This window comes from Rhinoraja longicauda, chromosome 9 (assembly GCF_053455715.1).
Source record: "Rhinoraja longicauda isolate Sanriku21f chromosome 9, sRhiLon1.1, whole genome shotgun sequence".
NCBI classification, from domain to species: domain Eukaryota; kingdom Metazoa; phylum Chordata; class Chondrichthyes; order Rajiformes; family Arhynchobatidae; genus Rhinoraja; species Rhinoraja longicauda.
This window is the reverse complement of record NC_135961.1, coordinates 53,027,839-53,052,026: the sequence shown is the minus strand read 5'-3', so window position 1 is coordinate 53,052,026 and position 24,188 is coordinate 53,027,839. Positions and strand designations below refer to the sequence as shown.

Here is a 24,188-nt window from a genome sequence, read left to right as displayed (position 1 = left end):
CTGGGAAGCTGCTGGAACTGGGGCTTAGCACCCCTCTGTGTGCCTGGGTCCTGGACTTTCTCACTGCCAGGCCCCAAGTGGTCAGGATGGGGGAACACACATCTAGCTCCCTCACCCTGAACATAGGATTCCCCCAGGGTTGCGTCCTTAGCCCCCTACTGTACTCCCTGTACACACATGACTGTGTGGCCAGGTTCAGCTCAAACTCCATCATCAAGTTTGCTGATGACACTGTGGTGGTGGGCCGGATCTCCGACAACGATGAGAAGACCTACCGGGAGGAGGTGGCTGATCTGGCACTCTGGTGTCAGGACAATAGCCTTCTCTTGAATGTCACTAAAACTAAGGAGCTGATTGTGGACTTTAGAAGGGCTCAACATCCAAGGAAGTACACGCCACTGGACATAAATGGGTCTACTGTGGATAGGGTGAGCAGTTTTAAATACTTGGGAGTCCACATCACAGAGGATCTGACATGGGCAACACACATTGCCGCACTGGTGGGGAAAGCAAAGCAGCACCTTTACCACCTTAGACAGCTGAGGAAATTCAGAGTGTCTCTGAGGATCCTTCATTGCTTCTACTCTGGGGCTGTAGAGAGCATCCTGTCCGGCAACATTACAGTCTGGTTTGGGCACAGCTCTGCCAAGGACAGGATGGCCCTGCAGAGTGTAGTGCGTTCGGCAGAACGCACCATGGGAACTACACTCGCCCCCCTGCAGGACCTATACATCAGGAGCAGATCCAGAACAAGCAAGATTATGAGGGAGCCCTGCCACCCCAGCAACGGACTGTTCCAGCTGCTACGGTCAGGCAAACGCCTCCGCTGTCACGCAGTGAAAACGGAGAGGATGAGATGGAGTTTCCTCCCACAGGCCATCAGGACTGTTAACTTTTATAACTCCAGGGACTAAATTTTGTCTTCTCTATATTAACTTTATTAACTTTATTTATATGCTGTAACTGTAATTCTTTTTTGTGCACAATCCGCAGGCATTGCCACTTTCATTTCACTGCACATCGTGTATGTGTATGTGACAAATAAACTTGGCTTGACTTGACTTGACAATTGAAAACACCATGTTGGGAGAGGCAGTGTATATTGAGGTGAAAGTATAAAAATAAAAAGGGAATGGGAATGGGAATGGGAAGCACAAATAGAAAGATCTGATACAACAGAAAGAGAGAGCAAATTCACTGAATTTAAAGATGTGCCCATTGAGTCGTGCAGTCGACAAATACCCGCACAATAATGATGACAGCACAATATGGGCCCACACAAAATGGGGAGCTGGCACAGAGGAGGAGTTGAGAACTCATTCAGGTCATCGGTGACCGCATTGAATGGTGGCACAGGCCTGAGGGTTCGGGTGGCCGAAACATCACCCATTCCTTCTCTCCTGAGGTGCTGCCTGACCTGCTGAGTTACTCCAGCATTTTGTGAATAAATCTTGACTTATCGAGGTCAGCGTTTAGGTCGGAATATTCACACCAGATTCACACTGGAAGGGGGGAGGGGTTACGAATGTGCAGGGCAGTAGGTAAAGAGCGGAGAGACAGCTTTTCGGAATATCTGGAACAGATGCCTGCTTAGTTTTTTTTTGCTGTGAGTTTCTGCATTGTTGGCACATAATTTGCCTGTGAAATAAGTGTCTACGTGGTCAGAGGGATGATGGTTCCAGGTAAGGCTTTCTTTTTCCAATAAGTAAAAGTGAAACTGACTCCAGATTCCCGAAAAGGCAGCTCTATCTTCCCTAATTAGGCCCTATCCGTAGATAACAATGTTACTGAGAAAAAGTGACGATCAAGTTGACCGTAATCTCCTTGATAAATGAGTAACTATCCACAACTGAACATATAAATAGTGGGGCTGACTGAATGCACAAAAGGAATTGCCTTGGACTCCTCTGAGTACAGTATCTAATGAGCATTTGGTAAGTACAAAATATGGTATGGTTGATTATATCATATCTAACTCTTGATGACATGAAATAAATATTAGAAGCCTGGGTAGGTGAGGTGTGGATGTGGAAGTCTCCTCATCTCCGTTCTAAATGGCCTACCCGTTATTCTTAGACTGTGGCTTATATGCGCTGGAATTTAGAATGATGAGAGGGGATCTTATTGAAACATATAAGATAATTAAGGGATTGGACATGTTAGAGACAGGAAACTTGTTCCTAATGTTGGGGGAGTCCAGAACCAGGGGCCATAGTTTAAGAATAAGGGGTAGGGCATTTAGAACAGAGATGAGGAAAAACTACTTCACTCAGAGAGTTGTAAATCTGTGGAATTTGCCACAGAAGGCAGTGGAGGCTAATTCTCTGGATGCTTTCAAGAGAGAGCTAGATAGAACTCTTAAAGATAGCGGAGTCAGGGGGTATGGGGAGAAGGCAGGAATGGAGTACTGACTGTGAATGATCAGCCATGATCATATTGAATGCCGGTGCTGGCTCGAAGGGCCAAATGGCCTACCCCTGCACCTATTGTCTATTATATTGAACTAAGCATGCCAGAAAATATGAATAAAAGAGAAGACTTTTAATGGTTGTCTGTAATCTCGATCGTTTCGCTGAACCATTTGGTTTGTCGAGGCCTACTGGATCTCCCGGTTGCTAACTATTTTAACTCCCCTTCCCATTCCCATACTGACCTTTCTGTCCTGGGCCTCCTCCATTACCAGAGTGAGACCGCATGCAAATTGGAGGAACAGGACCTCATATTTCGCCTGGGTAGCTTACAAACTAGCAGAACATTGAATTCTCTCATTTTAAGTAACTTCTACTAAAACTCCCTTCCCCTCCCCCCGTGCCACCTACCCCAACCTGGTCATTTAACCAGGTTCACAGTTTGCCACGATGTATCCCTCTTGAAATCACACCTTCCCCAGCTCTCAAACGCGCAGCACCCTGCTGAGGTCATTTGCTGCCAGCCCTGATTTGTCCTGGGCATTTCCCGCCTTCTCTTCTCCCTCTCCGTACCCGACTGGCTACTTTCAGTTTGTGGAAGGGTCCCAACCCAAAACGTCACCTATCCTTTTACTCAAGAGCTGCAGCCTAATCTGTTGAAATACTCCAGCACTTTGAGTCTATCTTTAGTACAAGTAGAAAGTTTCATGAAAACAGAAAATAAGTGAAAGTTCACTAAATTAAAGTGTGTTTTAATTCCTGGAAATCAGGCTTCAGTTTTCCCGTAAGTAAAAGTAAAACTAAATGTGACTCATCCTGATTCCTGGAAAGGCAACTCCAGTTTCTATTTACTCTGCCGTATTTGTAGATTACAACAGCGCTGATATAAAGTGAGTTTCAAGTTGACTATATTCTCCTTGATTATGATAAATCTACAACTGATTAATTGAAGTATGGTGACTCAAAGGTTGTCACACCTAGATAAATAAATAGTGGGGCTAGCTGAAGGTATATTGCCTTGGAATCCTCTTGGTACAGTATCCAAAGAGCATTTGGTAAATACAGGACATGCGATGAGGGGTAAGGGGAGCAAGGGCGGAGCTGCGGGGTGCCGAGGAGACACGTGTGAGGGCCTCATTTATGATGGGAGAGCGGAACACCTGTTCCCTAAAGAATGAGAACATCTTGGATGTCCTGGTATGGAAAACCTCATCTTGGGCGCAGATGCGGCGTAGACAGAAGAATTGGGAGTAGGGGATAGAGTCTTTGCAGGAAGCAGATTGGGAAGGGATGTGTCAGAGATGGTCCAAGTCAATTTGATGGAAATTGATGGTGAGGTTAATAATAATAATAATAATAATAATACATTTTATTTATATAGCGCTTTTCATATACTCAAAGACGCTTTACAGAGATTTTGAGAACATAGGGAAATTAATAAATAGATAAATAAGTAAATAAATAAATGAACAGAGAAAGGAGACAGTAGGTGAGGTGACCTTCAGTGGTTGAAGGCAGTACTGAACAGGTGAGACTTCAGCGATGTTTTGAATGTGGTGAGTGTGGGGGAGTCTCTAACGGTTTGGGGTAGTGAGTTCCATAGGGTGGGAGCAGCGATGGAGAAAGCCCTGTCCCCCCAGGATCTGAGTTTAGTCCGGATGTGGGGGGATAGGAGATTGGCAGCGGCAGAGCGGAGGGTGCAGGTGGGAGTGTGCCTGTGGAGGAGGTCGGTCAGGTAGGATGGGGCCAGGTTATGGAGGGCTTTGTAGGTTATGAGGAGGATTTTGTACTGGATTCTCTGGGGGATGGGGAGCCAGTGGAGTTTATAAAGGACGGGGGTGATATGGTCACGGATCGAGGTGTGTGTGAGTAGACGGGCAGCGGAGTTTTGAATGTATTGAAGTTTATTGATGATTTTTGAGGGTGCGCCATAGAGGAGGCTGTTGCAGTAGTCCAGACGGGAGGTGATGAAGGCGTGGATGAGGGTTTCTGCAGCTGTGGAGGAGAGGGATGGACGGAGACGGGCAATGTTTTTGAGGTGGAAGAAGGCTGTCTTTGTGATGTGTTTGATGTGTTTGTCGAAGGAGAGGGTTTGATCAAGGATGATTCCAAGATTCCGGATGTGAGGTGAGGTGGATACTGGGAGACCATCAATGTTGAGGATGAAGTTTTGGGTGGATTTGGTGAGCATTTTTGGACCAATGATGATGATTTCAGATTTGTTGCAATTGAGTTTGAGGAAGTTTGATTGAAGCCAAGATTTGATTTCAGTAATGCAGTTTGTCAGTGTAGAGTGTGTGGTGGAGGAGATTGACTTGGTGGAGATGAGGAGCTGGATATCATCGGCGAAGCAGTGGAAGTTGAGACCATGACGGCGGATTAATTGACCAAGGGGGAACAGGTAGAGGATGAAGAGGAGGGGGCCAAGGACTGAGCCTTGGGGGACACCTTGGGGGAGGGGAGCGATGGGGGATTTACAGTTGTTAATGGAGATGAACTGGTGTCTGTCAGAGAGGTAAGATTTAAACCAGGATAGGGCTGTGCCGGTGATGTTGAGGGAGGTTTCAAGTCGGGTGAGGAGAATGGAGTGATTTATGGTGTCAAAGGCGGCGCTGAGGTCAAGTAGGATGAGGATGTTGAGGTTGCCAGCGTCGGAGGAGAGGAGAATGTCGTTTGTGATTTTGAGGAGCGCAGTTTCAGTACAGTGGTTTGAGCGGAATCCAGATTGGAAAGTTTCATACAGGTTATTGGTAGAGAGGTGGTATTTTAGTTGGGAAGCTACAGCACGTTCCAAAACTTTGGACAGAAAGGGTAGGTTGGAGATTGGTCTGAAGTTGTTTGGGGTGTCAGGGTTTAGACCAGGTTTTTTCAGAATGGGGGTGACAGCAGCGATTTTGAGGGATGGCGGGACGATGCCAGTGGACAGGGAGGAGTTTATTGTTGCAGTGATAAGTGGAGAGAGAGCAGGAAGGCAGGCCTTGACAAAGCTGGAGGGGATGGGGTCCAGAGAGCAGGTGGCAGTTTTTATTCCTGTGAAGAGGTCAGAGAGGTCGGTGGTGGAGATTGGGGAGAACTGAGGCAGGGGCTGACAGGATAAGGGGGGGCAGGTGGTTTGAGGGGGAGCAGGTGCGTTGGTGGTTAAGGTGCTGTAGATGTTGTCTATTTTGCTTTGGAAGAATGAAAGGAAAGTGGTGCATTTGTCAACTGTGAATGATTGGGAGATGGTGTCCAGGGGGCTGAGGAGTTTGTTTATTGTAGAGAAGAGTGTTTTGGGGTTTCCGGAGCCAGAGTGAATTATTTGAGAGTAGTAGGTGGAGTGGGCATGGGAGAGGGCATCTTTATAGTGCTGTATGTGGTCTTTGTAGGCTTGGGAGTGAATTGTGAGACCTGTTTTAATGAAGTCCATGAGTTCTACATTCCTTTATCATATTATTTTTTTTGCCTATCTTTCATTTGTTCTCTATCTCTCTGCATCATTGTCTATATCTCTCGTTTGTCTTTCCCGTGACTTTGTCTGAAGAAGGGTCTCGACCCGAAATGCCACCCATTCCTCTCCAGATATGCTGCCTGGCCTGCTGAGTTACTCAAGCATGTTGTGTCTTTCTTTGATTTAAACCAGCATCTGCAGTTCCTTCCTACACATTGTGACTTTGAGGCACTGGTTACCAGTATATTGGTCTATAGAGGAAACATTTGTGACTTTGCCCTTGTTATTTGATTGGTTGGCAGACAGGAAACAAAGAGTAGGGATTAACGGGTCCCTTTCAGAATGGCAGGCAGTGACTAGTGGGGTCACGCAAGGCTCGGTGCTGGGACCGCAGCTATTTACAATATACATTAATGACTTAGATGAAGGGATTTAAAGTAACATTAGCAAATTTGCGGATGACATAAAGTGGGTGGCAGTGTGAACTGTGATGAGGATGCAGGGTGAACTGTGATGAGGATGCAGGGTGACTTGGACAGGTTGTGTGAGTGGGTAGATGCATGGCTGATGCAGTTTAATGTGGATAAATGTGAGGTTATCCACTTTGGTGGAAAGAACAGGAAGGCAGATTATTATCTGAATGGTGTCAAGTTAGGAAATGGGGAAGTACAAAGAGATCTGAGTGTCCTTGTTCATCAGTCACTTAAAGTTATCATGCAGGTACAGCAGGCTCTGAAGAAAGCTAATGGCATGTTGGCCTTTTTGACAAGAGGAGTTGAGTATAGGAGCAAAGAGGTCCTTCTGCAGTTGTACAGTGCCCTAGTGAGACCGCACCTGGAGTACTGTGTGCAGGTTTGGTCTCCAAATTTGAGGAAGGATATTCTTGCTATTGAGGGCGTGCAGCGTAGGTTCACGAGGTTAATTCCCGGAATGGCGGGACTGTGTTATGTGGAAAGACTGAAGCGACTAAGCTTGTATACGCTGGAATTCAGAAGGATGAAAGGGGATCTTATTGAAACATAAAAGATTATTAAGGGATTGGACACATTAGAGGTAGGAAACATGTTCCCAATGTTAGGGGAGTGCACAACCAGGGGCCACAGTTTAAGAATAAGGGGTAGGCCATTTAGAACGGAGATGGGGAAAAAAAAATTCAGTCAGAGAGTTGTAAATCTGTGGAACTCTCTGTCTCAGAAGGCAGTGGAGGCCAATTCTCTGGATGCTTTGAAGAGAGAGCTAGATAGAGCTCTTATAGATAGCGGAGTCAGGGAGTATGGGGAGAATGCAGGAACGGGGTACTGATTGTGAATGATCAGCCATGATCACATTGAATGGCGGTGCTGGCTCGAAGGGCCGAATGGCCTGCTCCTCAACCTATTGTCTATTACTTTTGGTCGCCTCTTTAAATATAAATTTTAAATGGCGCGACACAATTTTCCATGCATAAAGCCATGTTGACTATCCCTAATCAGCCATTGTCTATCCAAATGCTTGTAGATCCTATCTATCCCTCACAATTCCCTTGAATAATTTACCTTTCACTGATGCCAGGTTCACTGGCTTGTCGTTCCATAGTTGTCCTCACAAATCTTCTAAAATAAAGGCAGAGCATTGTGCACCTTTAAGTCTTCCGGTACCACAACCGTGGCAAACAAAGATACAAAAGTCACAGCCAGAACCCCAGGAATTTCTTCGCTAGCTTCTCACAATGTCCTATGATACACCTCGTGAGGTCCTACAACTAATTAATTAGTGCAGCAGCCTATTGACTAGCAGAGCATCCTTTTGAAAGTAGCATGTTACGAGAGGCTGTGTGTTAAGGTACAAATGCTGTGCTCAGGGCAAGCGATGAAACTTTGCCTCATGAGGCTTCATGGAGGAGGCGGAGGAGAGAGTGATAGCAGGAGAAAGGATGGTCAGTTTTTCTTTTGTGTGTGTGACACTTCCTTGGTCTTTATGCTGTGGAGATGGCAGTTAGGGCAATTGTATGCCCTTCTTGCAGGATGTGGGTTTGTCCTTGCAACCTTTCTAAAATGACACAGCATTCTGCACATTCCAGTCTTTCCAGCATCACAACTGTGGTGAAGAAAGATACACCAGTCTCCAACGAAACCCTAGCAGTTTCTTCCCTCGCTTCTCACAATGTCCAAAGGTATACATGGTCACGCCCTGGGGGTAAGTTCATTTTTATGTGCCTGAAGACATAGTGTCCATTGTAGTGAATGGATGACTATGTATAGTGGGGCTCTACAAAGCTTAATTCATAGCACAAAAAGTAACTTAGTCCCAAGTACTGCTAGTATGGTTGATTATCTGAATGGTGTCAAGTTAGGAACAGGGGGCGTACAACGAGATCTGGGTGTCCTAGTGCATCAGTCACTGAAAGGAAGCATGCAGGTACAGTAGGCAGTGAAGAAAGCCAATGGAATGTTGGCCTTCATAACAAGAGGAGTTGAGTATAGGAGCAAAGAGGTCCTTCTGCAAAGAGGTCCTCACACAGGGCCCTAGTGAGACCGCACCTGGAGTACTCTGTGCAGTTTTGGTCTCCAAATTTGAGGAAGGATATTCTTGCTATTGAGGGTGTGCAGCGTAGGTTTACTAGGTTAATTCCCGGAATGGCGGGACTATCATATGTTGAAAGACTGGAGCGACTAGGCTTGTATACACTGGAATTTAGAAGGATGAGAGGAGATCTTATCGAAACGTATAAGATTATTAAGGGGTTGGACAAGTTAGAGGCAGGAAACATGTTCCCAATGTTGGGGGAGTCCAGAACAAGGGGCCCCAACAAGGGGCCCTCTCTTTTTCAGTCAGAGAGTTGTGAATCTGTGGAATTCTCTGCCTCAGAAGGCAGTGGAGGCCAATTCTCTGAATGCATTCAAGAGAGAGCTAGATAGAGCTCTTAAGGATAGCAGAGTCATGGGGTATGGAGAGAAGGCAGGAACGGGGTCCTGATTGAGAATGATCAGCCATGATCACATTGGCGGTGCTGGCTCGAATGGCCGAATGGCCTCCTCCTGCACCTATTGTCTATTGTCTATTATGAAGACAATTCAAGCTACATAAAGATGCCATATATCTGGTGATAAATGGTCTTCAATCCTATCATCATTCTTGGGTAGCACAGTGGCACAGCGGTAGAGCTGATGCCACACAACGCCAGAGACCCAGGTTGGATTCTGGGGGAGTGTGCATGTTCTCCCTGTGACTGCGTGGATTTTTATCTGGGTGCTCCAGTTTCCTCGCACATTCGAAAGTCGTGCAGGTTTGTAGCTTAATTAGCTTCTGTAAATTGTCCCAAATGTGTAGCATGCAAAAATGAGATAGCATAATACTGATGTATGGGTAATTGGTGGTTGGAGTGGACTCGGAGTGGGCCAAAGGGCCTGTTTCCACACTGTATCTCTTTCCAAATTCCAGAGGGAAAAGAAGGCAAGGGAATGTAATAAATGGCAGGATATCATGTGTAGAGGTGCATGTTATCCTGAAAGTAACAGGAGATGTGGGTGAAGTGGTCGGGAAGGTATATGGAAGACTTGTCCTATTGACCAAGGCACAGAATGCTAGTGTAGAGAGCTCATGCTGGGATAGTACAAAACATTAGTTAAGTCACAGGAAACATACTGTGCACAATTCTGGTCACCACACTCCACATATGTGATAGTACCAGTAAGTTGCTGAGATGATTTACAAAGATATTGGCAGGATGGAGAAAGCTATAAAAAGAAACTATCCAGGCTGTGATTATTTTATTTGAAAGAAAGGAGACCGAGACAAAGGAATAAAAAGTCATAGAGAATGGGAACAAGCCCTTCAGCCATTTGTCCATGGTAACCTAGATGCCCCATGCAAGCTAGATCCATTTGCCCATATCCCCCAAACCTTTACCAATGCCTTGAACAAGTACAACGTAATGTCCCAACCTCTATACCCTATACCCTAACTGATGAAGAAAAGCTTTCTTCCCCACACTATCTACCAGTCATGCCACTTTCAGGGAACTCCCAGATCCCCCTGCTATACAATACTCTCTAGGGACCTACCACTCACCCTGAAGGTCCTGGCCTGGTTTGACTTCCCAAAGTGCAACACCTCGCACTTATCTGCATTAAGCTACATTAGCTATTCCTCACCCCACTTGCCCTGCTGATTAAGTTCCTGCAATTTTTGATAAACATCTTCACTGTGCACGATACCACCTACTTTAATATCATCTGTATATTTAATAATTATGCCTTGTGCATTCTCATACACATTGTTGATATAAACCACATAAAGCAATGGGTCCTTTGCCTCCAGACCAAAAAACATTCCACCACCATCCTCTGTTTCTTTCCATGAAGCTAATTCCATGTCCTGTTAACTTGCTCTCTTTGGATCCCATGCAATCTAACCATCCAGAGCAGTTTAACTTGTGGAACATCGGTAAAGGATTCGCTGAAGTCCATATAAACAACATCGATGGCCTTGGCCTTGTCAACCTTCTTGGTTACTTCTTCAAAAATCTCAAGCAAATTTGTAAGACACTTTCTGCCACATTCAAAACCATGCTGCCTATCCCTAATCAGTCCATGTCTACTCAAATGCCAATATATCTTTTTGCTCAGAATCCTCTCAAGTAACTATCACCACATATGTTAGGCTCACTGGTCTATAGTTCCCAGGCTTTTTCTTGTAAACCTTCTCATACAGAGGGAAAACATTAGTCATCCTCTAGTCACCTCACTATGCCCTTGTGTAATGATGATTTACATATTTCAGACAGGACTCCTACAATTTATGTTTCAGCTTCCTGTAGTGTCCTTGGATATTTCTGATCAGGCCCAGGAACCTTTATATGCCTTAGGAAACCCAGCACCTCCTCAACCATAATGTGGACTGCCCTCAAGACATCTCTAATAACGATCCCAAATTCCCTCATCACCATGGTCAAAGCAGAGAAAAAACACTCACCGAGGATCTTGCCTTTCTCCCGTGACTCCACACATAGATGACCACTTCAAGTTTAAGGGGCCCTATTTTGTCTCTGCTTATCCCCTCTTTCCCTTAATGGGTGTAGAATCTTTTTGAATTCTCCTTAATCTTGTCTGCCAGAGTTATTTCCTGCCTCCTTTTTATCCTCCTAATTTCTCTCTTAAGTATGCTCTTCAGTCCCCTAAATGCCACCAGGCAAAAACTTGATCTCAGCTGCCTATATCTAACCGACACCTTCTTTATCCTTCTCAACATCCAGCCTCCCTACTCACTCCTGCCTTGTCTTTCACTCAATCAGGAACATGCGTGCCTTGAACTTTCACCAGCACACTATTAAAAGCATCCCATTTTGCAGATGTCCCTTTGCCCACAAATACAATACAATACAATACAATACAATATATCTTTATTGTCATTGTACCCAGGGGTACAACGAGATTGGGAATGTGCCTCCCATACGATGCAATAATTTAAGTAATTAACAGCAACCCAACGAAACGAAACAATTGTAACAGTTTTTAGACAGGGTAAAGTACAAGTTGATCTATGCGTTGTGGCCATCCGGCTCAGCAGGACCGGTTCATAGCAGCTATGGCCCTGGGGATGAAGCTGTTCCTGAGTCTGGAGGTGCGGGCGTAGAAGGCCTTGTATCGTCTGCCCGATGGAAGGAGTTCGAACAGACTGTTGCAGGGGTGTGAAGAGTCTTTGTGGATGCTGGTGGCTATTCTGAGGCATCGTGTGTTGTAGATGCCCTCCAAGTCTGGTAGCTGTGTTCCGATGGCCCTCTGAGCTCTATGGACTACCCGCTGTAGAGCTTTCCTTTCTGCCTCCGTGCAGCTGAGGTACCACACAGGGATGCCATGCGTTAGGATGCTCTCTATGGTGCAGCGGTAGAAGGTCGTCAGCAGCTGTTGGGGTAGACCAGACTTTTTCAGTGTTCTTAAGTAGAACGGTCTTTGTTGTGCCTTCTTGACCAGCGCAGCAGTGTTATTCGACCATGTTAGGTCCTCCGAAATGTGAGTGCCCAGAAACTTGAAGCTGGACACTCTCTCCACACTGTCCCCGTTGATAGAGATCGGGGCATATTCCCCGTTATGTGACCTACGGAAGTTGATGATCAGCTCCTTGGTCTTGGTGGTATTTAGGGACAGGTTGTTATCCGAGCACCAGTCCGCCAGGTTCTGCACCTCCGCTCTATAGTTTGTTTCATCCCCTTTGGTGATAAGCCCGATCATCGTTGTGTCGTCTGCAAACTTGACAATGGTGTTGGTGTCGAATGCAGGAACACAGTCGTGTGTGAAGAGGGAGTAGAGCATGGGGCTCAGAACACAGCCCTGTGGTGTGCCGGTACTCAGGGTGATAGTGGAGGACAGGTGCGGGCCCATTCTCACTGCCTGCGGTCGTTCCAGCAGGAAGTCCAGGATCCAGTCACATAATGACGAGCTGAGGCCTAGCTGGTGGACAAGCTATTCTAACAATTTTGTCACGTTCCTGTCCAATATCATCAAAGCTGGCCTTGCCCCAATTCAGAACTTTGACTTGTGGGCTGGTGCTTGAGAGAACATACCCGGATGACATCTTGAAGAACCATGATGTGCCAGACTATACACTGAGCCGGGAAGTCTAAAGTCTATTATTGGGCAAGATAGAGACAAGGAGCAGCAGGACCACTTCTGGCTAAAATTTCCTTGATTCAATGATTTAGCAAGCAATGTAACAGATTCTAATAGTTCAGAATTAAGTAAAATTGGATTTGCAAAACCCCAAACTAAATTTTAGAAATAATTTAGAATCTGATAAGTCTTTCTGTGTATCACATTCCCAGTCACTTCACCTTACTTCCATAAATCTCCAAATTTGCTCTTGCCGCCATCTCTCCCACTACTTCTCATAACTCGCCAAGTTTCAGGCCTCTTCGGCAACACCTGACCGCAACTCCCGTCAATGTATCCATCAGACTTCAGCACATTAACACCTCGATTGCCAGCACCCTTCTAAGTACAGAACACCTATTTCTACCAAAGTACAGAACTCTGATGCCCCCTCACAATGCCTCCAGTGACACTAGCTAGAGGCCACAAATCCCTGAAGTCAACCTCGCATTCTTGACACTGTCAGGTCCTTAATTTACAGACACACATTAAGGTTTCGTGGGGTACATAACATGGGTGTGTGGATGGAGCAAAGGCGCGGATTAACCCTCCTTCACATTTAATGCACCAACAGACTTTAGGAGTTATATTGCTTCCATGTACTCCAATATGTCAAAACCATCATCAAAATTTTAATAATGCAGCGAGATGCTGGAAATAAGTTTAATATTTAAAAGATGCCCAAAAATGGCAGTGAGCTGTTTCCCATCTCTCATTTGACTCTGCACACAGTCCATCCTCCAGATTGAGCTGTTGGGATCCCAGTCACCAAGAAGACACTTCCACAGGATATCGGGATGATGTGAGATACTCCTGTCTGCGAATCACTATCATTTTGGGGGGAGCGGTGTCACATGGTTGAGAGATACAGAGGGAAAACAGGTTCTTCAGCCCACCGGGTCCGCGCCGACCAGCGATCCCCGCATAATAACACTCTCCTGCACACGCTAGCGACAATTTTCACGTGTACCAAGCCAATTTACCTACAAACCTGTACGTCTTTGGAGTGTGGGAGGAAACCGAAGATCTCGGAGAAAACCCATGCAGGTCATGTGGAGAACGTACAAACTCCAAACAGACAATACCCATAGTAGACAGCACCCGAGGTCAGGATCGGATGTGGGTGTGTGGCGCTGGCTGTGAGGATTTGATTATTTTTGAAGGATTTGTTTGGCGAGGACAAACGAAAGCAGTCAGAATTTGCTTTTTGGACTTCTGTCGGAAAGCAGAGACTCTCTTTGTTGAAAGAGTCCTCTAATTGGGGAGGATTTGTTCGTGTTTTCTGAAAGTCGTAGGAGCGGCAGTGGCTGGCGGAAGGCCAAGTTGCACTTGAACTGGTGGGAGATGAGTCTGGACCGGTGTTTGTGGTCTGTAGCATCGGAAAGCTCCCTCCCACACCGACTTTGCCCGGTCCAGGTGTGCCGGGTAAGTACGGCAACAGTGCATTGGATTTTCGTTGAAGCCGGGAGGGCGACCGAGACCTGGGGAAGAAGCCTCCGGAAGCTCCATTTTCTACGACGGGAGGATTGGCACGGACTTTTCCCTATCTTATCAGGAGGAGACTGCTTCTGTTGCTTTGCCAGGAAAGCCTTCACGACTTTAAACTGCTGCAAATGCGTGGAGGTGCAGCAATAGCAGAAAGACTGCTTTGACTTATAAAAAACGGAGACGTTTTGTTTTGCTCCACGCCCTAAAGATGGCGGCCCCCAAGAATTATGCAGCTGCCGTTCAGTCGGCAGTCTCCGTGACTAAGGGCCATGAGTTGTTGGGGCGTATACACGGGGTGAAAGTGACCTTGCAGGGCAACATTACCTTCAAGGCTGTGCTAACCGCGCTGGGGGAGACTGTTGGCAAGAAGGCCATAATCGCAGGCGCGGTGGTCAGTGGGAAGGCTGTTGTCATCCTAAAGACTGAGCAGTCGGTGGCTACCGCATTGGAAAGGGGGATCACGGTGGCTGGGATTTACATGGCGGTGGACCCATGGGGACGGCCCGTGCTGCCGGTCATGCTGTCCAACGTTCCCCCTTATGTTCCGGACGCGCTCCTGCTCCCACATGTAACTAAGCTGGGGGAGGTGCGGTCTGGGCCCACCAAACTGTTGCATAGGTTGGATGATCCCGAAATGCAGCATGTATTAACGTTCAATCGCCGTGTGTACATACAGCTGGCACAGGGGATTGATATGGAGGGGAGTTTTGAGGTTGAATGGGAAGGATTCTGCTATCGCGTGTTTTGGAACACGGGCCAAGCACGCTGCCATGCATGCAAAGAGGTGGGGCATTTCCGCAGGAATTGTCCCAAGCACCAGGCTGCCAGCTCTACCAAGGTGGCCCAGGAAGGCAGTGCTGGCCCATCTGGGGCTGCTGGTTCTGCCACGGTGGCCCGTGATGACTTTGTTCCCTTGCCCCCAACCTCCATTCCCCCACCACCCCCATGTCCCGTACCTGTGGCGGAGGATGCCGGTGCAGTGTGGGGGGTGGATGAGGGGCACTGGGAGAGACAGAAGAGTAAGAAAGCTAAATGGAAGAAGAAGAACGTTCAAGCGGGACGCCAGGCAGAAGGTCACCTTAATGAGGGTCCCCCGGCAGTAGATATTATCGAGCTCGCCTCTGAGCCTGAGGGTCTGAAGGCTGGAGAGGATGAGCAGGTAGATGGCGGGGCGGAGGAACAGGCTTCAGCAATGGAGCTGACTGTACCACCGCACGCTAGTGGTTATAAGAGGAGGCATGGGTCCTCTGACACGGAGAACGGCCCTGAAGGTCAGGGGCGACCTGAAGGGAGGTGTTTCTCCCCTGTTGAGGCAGAGTACCCAGTACAGGCTTCCTCTGGGCAGGAGGATGCCTCTGTAGTGCAGGGACCACCTGAGAGTGGTGACACACTACCCCAGGGGGCTGTTCCCCCAGGGATTGCGTCCGCTGGCTTAGAGGGTGACCAGGGGAAGATTGATGGGGGGGACTTGAGTGTGGGGGTGGGTCCCCAGCCCATGCTCCCCGTTGAGGCTACGAGTCCTATTGAGGGGTGTGCTGCCCCATCGGCTGAGGGAGCAGGGGAGACTCCGGGAACATCGCCCCCTGAGGGCCAGAGCGAGGTGGTTCCCCTGGTGGTGGGGGACAGGGACTCTCTGGGTGACGGTGCTGGGCCGGGTGCCCTGGGTACGAAGGAGGACAGGGCCGTTTCGGATCGTGTCCTTCGGTCGGACTCCAGACGTACCCTCTCACTGCCCGCCCCGGAGACTTCCTCTGACATCACGGCCCCCAATCCGGTTACAGAGGGCGGTGGGGGTGTGCAGGAGCCTGGCCATTTACCAGGCAGCTTGCCACAGTTAGAGGTACCGGTACCTGCCCCCGTCACTGATCCTGGGGGTGGGATGGTGACGGAGGAGGGACCGGGTGATGTGGCCGACCCGCCCACCTCACAGGGAGGGGTGAGCGAGGCGGCTGGGAGTCAGAACTATCCAGACTCGGGCTCAGACATTGAGTGGGAGGAGGAGGGGGACGTGGAGTCCAGCGACAGTGAGTTGATGGACTGTCCCACCCGCAGCCCCGTGTGTCGGCTTGTTGATATCGGGGAACTCCGGAGCTTTCTGAAGGACAGCAGAGGGAAGAGGAATAAGGCAGATCTGGCTGTTGACCGCTGGTCGGACCTGACAGTACCCTTGCAGTCCATTTATGCCATCCTTCAGGAGGAGGAGAACGAGGCAGGTGTATTGAAAAATGAGCGGCGCCAGCTCCAAGAGCTTTTTAAGTCCCTAAAGAAAGGGCAGAGGGCTCGGGGAGGCTCCACTCCGTCACGGGGGGCTGGTAAAAGTTCTTGTGCGCTTTCAAAATGAAGCTCACTATAACCAGCCTGAATATTAATGGGGCCAGGGGGTCTCTCCGTAGGTTTCACCATCTCTCAGTGCTGAGGGACGGGAGGTACGCGGTGAGCTTCCTGCAGGAAACACACACTGTGGCTAGTGACGAGCCCACCTGGCTCCTGGAGTGGGAAGGGGGGGTCTACATGAGCCATCTCACCTCCATTTTGAGTGGAGTGGCCTTCCTGTTGGCCCCATCTTTCCAGCCGGAGATTGTCAAGGTGCAGGACATTGTACCAGGCCGGTTGTTGTATCTGGCCGTGCGCCTGGATGGCGTGCCGTTACATTTTATTAATGTGTACGCCCCCAAGAGCGGTGCTATGCAGACGCGGTTAACACAAGAAGTGACCGCGCTGTTGAACACCATCGATCGGGGGAGTGTGTTTTCCTGGGCGGTGATTTTAATTGTACCCTTGAGGCGAGAGATCGCTCTGGCATTCAGCGCGATCCGGCAGCGGTCAAGACATTAAGGGAGTTGGTGGATTCTTTTGAGCTAGTAGATGCTTGGAGGAATTTCCATCCCAACTCCGGCGCCTTCTCGTACAGGTTTAAGGGGGGTGGTTCCCGTATTGACCGTGTATATGTGTCTAAGGCTTATGTGTCCTGTGTCTCGGCAGCCTCCATGCGGTTGGAGCCGTGCTCGGACCACTGCCTGGTGCGAGTGGACTTTATCCCGACGCGCACACGGGCAGGGTCCGCGTACTGGCACTTCAACAACCGGCTGCTGGAGGAGCGCCGGTTCCGGGATTCATTCAAGCAGTTCTGGGCGGAGTGGAGGGAAAGGCAGGGGCGTTTCCCTTCCCTAAGGCAGTGGTGGGATGTAGGGAAGGCTTACGTCCGTCTGTTTTGCCAGGACTACACGAGGGGGTCGACCAAGGGGCGGGACTCCGAGATCGGACGGCTTGAGAGAGAGTTGCTCGACTCGGAGTCTCGCCTGGGTCAGACGGAGGGGGACTCGTGTGAGTGGGAGGAGTACCAGGAGAAAAAAGGGGCACTGAGGGACTTGCAGCTGAAGAGGTCCCGGGGCGCGTATGTGAGGTCGCGAGTCCAGATGTTGCACGATCTGGACCGCGCCTCCCCCTTTTTCTTCTCCCTGGAAAAGTGCCGACGTGCCCGCAGGCAGTTTGTCGAGTTGCTTGTGGACGATGGCTCCCCCGTCACGGATCCGGAGAGGATCGGTGCCTCAGTTTGGTCATTCTATGACACTCTGTTCTCCGAGGGAACATCTAGTGGGGAGGCACAAGGGGTGCTGTGGGAGGGCCTACCCGTAGTGTGCAGGGAGGTGGCCGAGCGCCTCGATGATCCCCTAACTCTGGAGGAGTTGACTGGTGCCCTGCACCAGCTCAGTAGGGGCAAGTCTCCGGGGCTGGATGGGCTGACTGTGGAGTTTCTTCGAGCCTTCTGGGGTGTCCTGGGGGGCGACTATGTGAAGGTGTTGGGGGAGAGCCTAGCGACCGGGGAGATGCCCTTCTCGTGGCGCTGGGCAGTCGTCGTCCTGCTGCCCAAGAAGGGCGATCTCCGCCTCTTGAAGAACTGGCGCCCGGTCTCTCTTCTCAGTATGGGTTACAAAGTCTTTGCACGGGCATTGGCCAATCGCCTGGGGCCCATGCTGTCCCATGGGCCCATGCTGTCCCATGTGATCCACCCTGACCAGTCCTACACAGTCCCGGGCCGGTCCATCCAGGACAATATCCATCTGGTCCGGGACCTGATCCATCTGTGCCAGAGGGCTGGTCAGTCCGTTGCCTTTCTCTCCCTTGACCAGGAGAAAGCGTTTGACCGGGTGGGACACGACTACCTTCTCGGGACTCTGCGGGCGTTTGGATTCGGACCCCATTTTGTGGCCCGGGTCCGGCTCCTATACGCTGCCGCAGAGTGCCTGGTCAAGGTCAATGGCTCTTTGTTGGCTCCCATTCACTTTGGGAGGGGGGTTCGTCAGGGATGCCCCATGTCCGGCCAGCTTTATTCCCTCTGTGTGGAGCCATTCCTGTGCCTCCTACGGAGGCGGCTGGCAGGTTTGGCTTTGCCGGGGCCGGGGGTGGAGGTGGTTTTCTCGGCCTACGCCGACGATGTGCTACTAATGTTCACCGACCCGGTTGACCTGCGGAGGATGCGTGAGTGCCAGCGGTTGTTCTCAGCCGCATCCTCCGCCAGGATCAACTGGGGGAAGTGTGCTGGGCTCTTGGTGGGTCAGTGGCAGGTAGACTCCCTGCCGGAGGAGATGGCAGTTTTTGCGTGGAGCACCACGCACCTCCTCTATCTGGGGATCTACCTGAGTCCCACTGAGGGGGCTTGGCAGGCGAATTGGCAGGAGCTGGAGACGAAGGTGGTCGCCCGTGTGGGGCGCTGGTCAGGCCTCCTTGGTGTGTTATCATATCGGGGTAGGGCTTTGGTCATAAACCAGCTGGTGGCCTCTCTGCTGTGGTACCGGCTGGCCACTCTGGTCCCGTCCTCTCGTTTCATCGCCATGATACAGAGGAGGTTAGTTAACTTCTTCTGGGGTGAGAGGAACCACTGGGTCTCTGCTGGGGTTCTGAGTCTCCCGTTGGAGGAGGGCGGTCAGGCGCTGGTCTGTGTCCGCACTCAGGTGGCAGCCCTCCGACTCAGGACCTTGCAGAGGTACGTGTACTCCGAGTGCCCTCCCAGATGGCACTCGCTGGCCACGTACTTTTTCTGCCAGGGGCGCTGCCTCCAGGAGGGATCACGGCTCCCGGTAGCGGGCATGAGTCAGCGCGCTAGGCGGGAGTTGCCTGGTTTTTACCGTGATCTCCTGAGAGCCAGGAATTTGGTCACCTTCAGCCAGGGCGCTGCTCCTCAGGGGGAGGGGGGTGCTGTGGTTGTGAGGGGGGCCGGTCCTCACCCTGTCACGGTGGGTGTCGAGGAGAGGCGTGTGCGTGGAGCGATTCCGACCGGGCTTACCTCCGCTCCGTCGGAATTGCTCATCGGGCCCACGGCATGGGTCCCTTCCCGAGAGCCGGCCCCACGCAATATGAGCCGCCTTTCCCAGATGCCCAGCGTGCCGTTCCGTGATGCGGAGAGGCGCGTTTTGTACAGGCTGCTCCTGCACACTCTCCACTTCCTCGCTCTCGTCTTCCGTCCGGACACGCCCTGGCGGTCCGTGTTACCACCTGACGGCGGGAGCGGTCCCCAGTGGAGGTCTCTCTATAAGGGGGTCCTCCCGCTTTACATCGGGGACCTGGGGTGGAGAGTGTTGCATAAGGCTATAGCCTGTAACAGGTACTTGAGCCGGTTCACGGTCTCGTCTGCCGCCTGTCGCTTCTGCGGTGAGGAGGAGACCGTGTACCATTTGTATACAGAGTGCGTGAGGTTACAGCCCCTGTTCCAGTATCTGAAGGGGCTGCTCCTCAAGTTCTGGCTCCATTTTAGCCCTACGCTTTTAATTTTTGGGCACCCGGTACAGAAGGGGGAGGGTCAGGAGGGAGGAGGGGGTCTCCCTGTCGGTCTGCTCCTGGGCCTGGCCAAGATGGCCATCCGCGGGTCCAGGCAGCGGGCAGTCGACGGCCTCACAGAAGTCGTCTGCCTACCCCTGTTCCGGGCTTACGTCCGTGCCCGCGTGTCCCTGGAGAGGGAACACGCGGTGTCCACGGGGACTCTGGAGGCCTTCCGGGAACGCTGGTCGCCGTGGGGGGTTGAATGTATTGTTGACAGAGATGGAGGGATTTTAATGTGATAATTGTTTAATTTGTAAACTGCCGATACAGGCGGCTTTTGTTTGATCACATTTTGCTTAGTATGTTTGTATGTTTTTCTTTGGAATAAAACTTTTATATATTTAAAAAAAAAAAAAAGTGGTCAGGATCGAACCTGGGTCTCTGGCGCTGCAAACACAATAAGGCAGTAATTCTACCGCTGTGCCACTGTGCTGCCCTAGAGGTTTACCTCTTTAATATTAGGTACTCAAACATCCTTGGTGTTTACTGCAACTATTTCCCTTGCAGGAGAAGAGTCACCATGGCCAGCGAGGAATGTAAAACTGTTGCTCCCATAAAGACGGCGGTGAGGAGCATCACCAAAGCATCTGATGTCAGGGAAGACAATGCTTTGTTCTTGCAGCCATACAGTAACTGGGAACAATTCCTGATGCCTGGCCCACTTTCTGTAGCCATTTTAGGTGAAATAATATTCCTTTCTGCAAGAGAAGACTTTGCAATTGACAAGGGTATGCCCAAGGAAGGATTCAAGTTCATAAAATATCCCAAATCATTCCGTACCTCTTTAGTGCAAGTGAGCAATGAGGGCTGGGAGGCTTTTCAGATAGCTCACAAGAACATGGACCAAATCCGGCTTCTCTCCATGACAGTCCCGACTGACATGAGGGATGTTGTGAAGTTCCTCATGCAGAAGAATCCAAAGATCACTGAAGACTTCCTCCCGATCCCTCTGAAGAACATCAAATCTTCTGCAGATAAATGCTTGAAGCTTTCCACGGCTGTGGAGGAGAAATTTAACGCAGTCATCCGTCTGATCAATGAACTACTGGAGGCCTGCACAAGCTCCAAAGGAGTATATGAGGAACAATTACAGGAAATACAATTTGAAAAGGAACGTGCTGAAATGCAGGAGAAAGCAGCGAAAGAAAGAAAAGCCATGATGGAAGAAAATCATAAAAAAATGGAAACCCAAATGAAGGAAGCAAAGGAAGATTACAAAGCCAGCATGGATTCTATACCAGTTGGCTGGGATGCTGTGCGCATGGCTATAGCAGAAACACTTGTGAATAGTGTCAGTGAATGCATCAGTGGAAGCATCTTCAGGGCTATTTTCTCTAATGAAAGCAGTAAAAAATGTCATAATTCCAGTGATCATAACTCCAATCCGAATTCTGCTGAAGAAGTTGAGAATGATATCATTTATAAAGCGGAGGCTCTACAAAATGTTATAACAGACCTTCATTCTTTCCTGAGCAAGGATAAATATAATAACTTGCATAAGTTGAAAAGTGCGGGCGCAGCTGATATTTTAAGCTTTTGCAAAAGTAGATTGGATGGTTTTCAACAGAAAGCAACAGATGGAGTGGACTGCAAAGATAAGCACACAGCATTGAGGATCTGTCATGCAGGAATTGGAATATGTGAGGAGCTGGAAACAATGCGAAAATCTACACAGGCTGACAAAAAGAAAATGGCTGATACAGCTGCGAAGTTCAAACAAGTGATGCAGGATTCAATTACATTCACCTCTCGTAGCAAGGGAAAGACAGGGTCCATGGGGTTAACTGCCAGTCCACCAAACATTGCCACAGCTCAGCCAGCAGGGGGAAACAGCGGTGTACAGATGGCCAGTCTCAATGCCAGGGTCAAAGTGGAGCAGTCTGCAGCACAGCTGCGAACCTCACAGGAGATGTACGAAAGAAGCTTTGAGAATGTAAAGGAGAATAACCAAGAGCTCCAACAGATCCTGGAAACTCTGCAGCATTGTAATGTTCATGAAATAGACTTTAAAAATACTGTGACGATGCTCTTGAAGGGATTGGATGCTTTAGGCCGTGTGAAGGAACAATGGGGGAAGATGGTGCTCTTCTTCACCATGATGTCAAACCTGATCGAAAGCTCTCTGAACCCATCACTTCTCAAATTCACGGAGTACAGTGAAAAGATTTCCGGCTATTCACCGAACCAGCTGACACAGGATCTACTGTACACACAGATCTCTCAGGCCACTAACATTGCGAGCCTTGTCCACATGATTGCTGAAACCTATGTGCAAGTCTCCACCCACCACCTGATGGACCGAGTCAACAGCCTGGGGAAATTACTGGGACTCGACCCAAAACTGGACATAATTAAGTTTGATCGGGAACATGAGAAGTTTGGATCAGACTGCAATGAAGCATCAAAAGCCATAGAGGATCTTGTTCAGAGGAACAAAGACCAGTATAAAGAACGTGTGCAGGCGAGAATAGATAGGATGAATAACAGTATGAAGGCCTTGCTAGCCCCAGCCACTCCAGAAGAAATTCAAGAAATTCAAAATGCCGTGCAAGGAGGCATCCATGAGGGATATGTGGAAATAGCAGAGGATGTCATTGATGATTTTTAGTAATCGTCTGCTCCTTCACAGACCTCACTTCCACTTCCCAAAGATCAATGCAGTTTATCATTTCTATCTTCATTATATTTTAATAAAGAGGGTGTTGCTTTTTTTTGTGAAGGGGGCAGCAGGTTACATGAAAAACAGCATCTTAGACAATAGACAAAATATTGAATGCACGTAGTCATTTTCCAAGGGCAAGGGAGTCAAGAACGAGAGTATATATGTTGAAAGTAAGAAGGGAAAGATTTAATTGGAGCCCGAGCTGCAATGTTTTACACAAAGGCTTGTGGGTACATGGAATGCGCTGTCAAAAGATGTCATAGAGGCAGGTATAGTAACATTTATAAAATATTTCAACAGGTACATGGATAGGAAAGGTTTAGATAGTTATGCCACAAACGAGGCCAATGGAACTAGCTTAGATGGGCAACTTGGTTAACATGGATGAATTTGGCCGATGGGCTTGCTCCCATGCTGTATGACACTTTGACTCTAAGAATCAAAACATTTTCACGTAAATTTATTACAGTGGAAGAACGTGGTGAGCGAAATGGGATCTGGAGCCTCAGAAGCAGAGGCACTGAGTCTGAACCTTTCTAAGGTTAAGTCACAACTGAAATATTCACCAGTGTTGTAGTGAATGATTTGATGATTCTGGAGAGAGTGAAGGAATAGTTACAGCAGGATTAATTAAATAGAATAAAACTGTTCTCATTAGCAAGTCCAGTAGACACTGATTTTAAATAATAGACAAATGGCACGTGATCTGGGAGTGAAAGGACTCGTCCAGAAAGTGGTTATAATCTGGAACTTGCTGTTTCTAAAGATGATGGAAATATAATTGATTGTAGCTTTCCAAGGAGATTTGGGAAGGCATGTAAGCTAAATAAATTGAAGCTCCATATAAATAAATTATAGGGCTCTGTGTAAAGTGGAAGGATGAGGTTGAATAGATTTCTTGCCAGACACCTAACATTAACTCAATCACCCAATTGCCCTCCTCCTGTGCTACTAATTCTGTGATTCAGTAAAACATCTTGCATTTCTGATTTATTATTTGTTTATTAGAATAGAATTGTTTTGAATTGCTTTAATTGAGACTTATGACGAGGATCACATTTGCCTGAGATTAAGCTGTTTGTAATTTGCTAAAGATATCCCAGAATATGTTCAATTTTTCGCATTAACTTTTCAATAAACTGTTTATGCTTGATGAGGTGTTTGACCAAATCCTTGAATTTTCTCACATTCATTGATAATTCCTTTAAGATCACCAATGTGTCTTAATGACATCTATATACTAAAACTCTTGTTTGTTTGTTCCTGAACTACAGCCAAAACGGCACACAATTTTAGGCCCACCTTACTCACCGTCGTCCCTTTGGTGATAATGGGAGAAGTTTCATTGAAATCGGTGTTATATTTTTAAAGTTATTCACATTTTAAAGTTAAAATCTATTTCCAAGGGAGGGTGGGGGGAGGGGGATGGAGGGAGGGAGGGGGAGGAAGGAAGATAAGGGGGGGTGGGGGGGGGGGGAGGGGTTAGAGGGGGATGGGGGGAGGATAGGGTGCAGAGAAACATAGAAACATAGAAAATAGGTGCAGGAGTAGGCCATTCTGCCCTTCGAGCCTGCACCGCCATTCAATATGATCATGGCTGATCATCCAGCTCAGTAACCTGTACCTGCCTTCTCTCCATACCCCCTGATCCCTTTAGCCACAAGGGCCACATCTAACTCCCTCTTAAATATAGCCAATGAACTGGCCTCAACTACCTTCTGTGGCAGAGAATTCCACAGACTCGCCACACTCTGTGTGAA

At 48.7% G+C, this 24,188-nt stretch overlaps 1 protein-coding gene across 1 annotated transcript; it reads left to right on the top strand.

Annotated features, from left to right (window-relative positions):
• Window positions 1-1,896: 1,896 nt before the first annotated feature.
• LOC144596866 (uncharacterized) lies at window positions 1,897-23,486 on the top strand. The gene is made up of 2 exons (XM_078405730.1): window positions 1,897-1,934; window positions 20,274-23,486. The coding sequence occupies exons 1-2, from the start codon at window positions 1,924-1,926 to the stop codon at window positions 22,372-22,374; spliced, it is 2,112 nt and encodes a 703-aa protein (XP_078261856.1). The 5' UTR covers window positions 1,897-1,923; the 3' UTR covers window positions 22,375-23,486.
• Window positions 23,487-24,188: the final 702 nt, after the last annotated feature.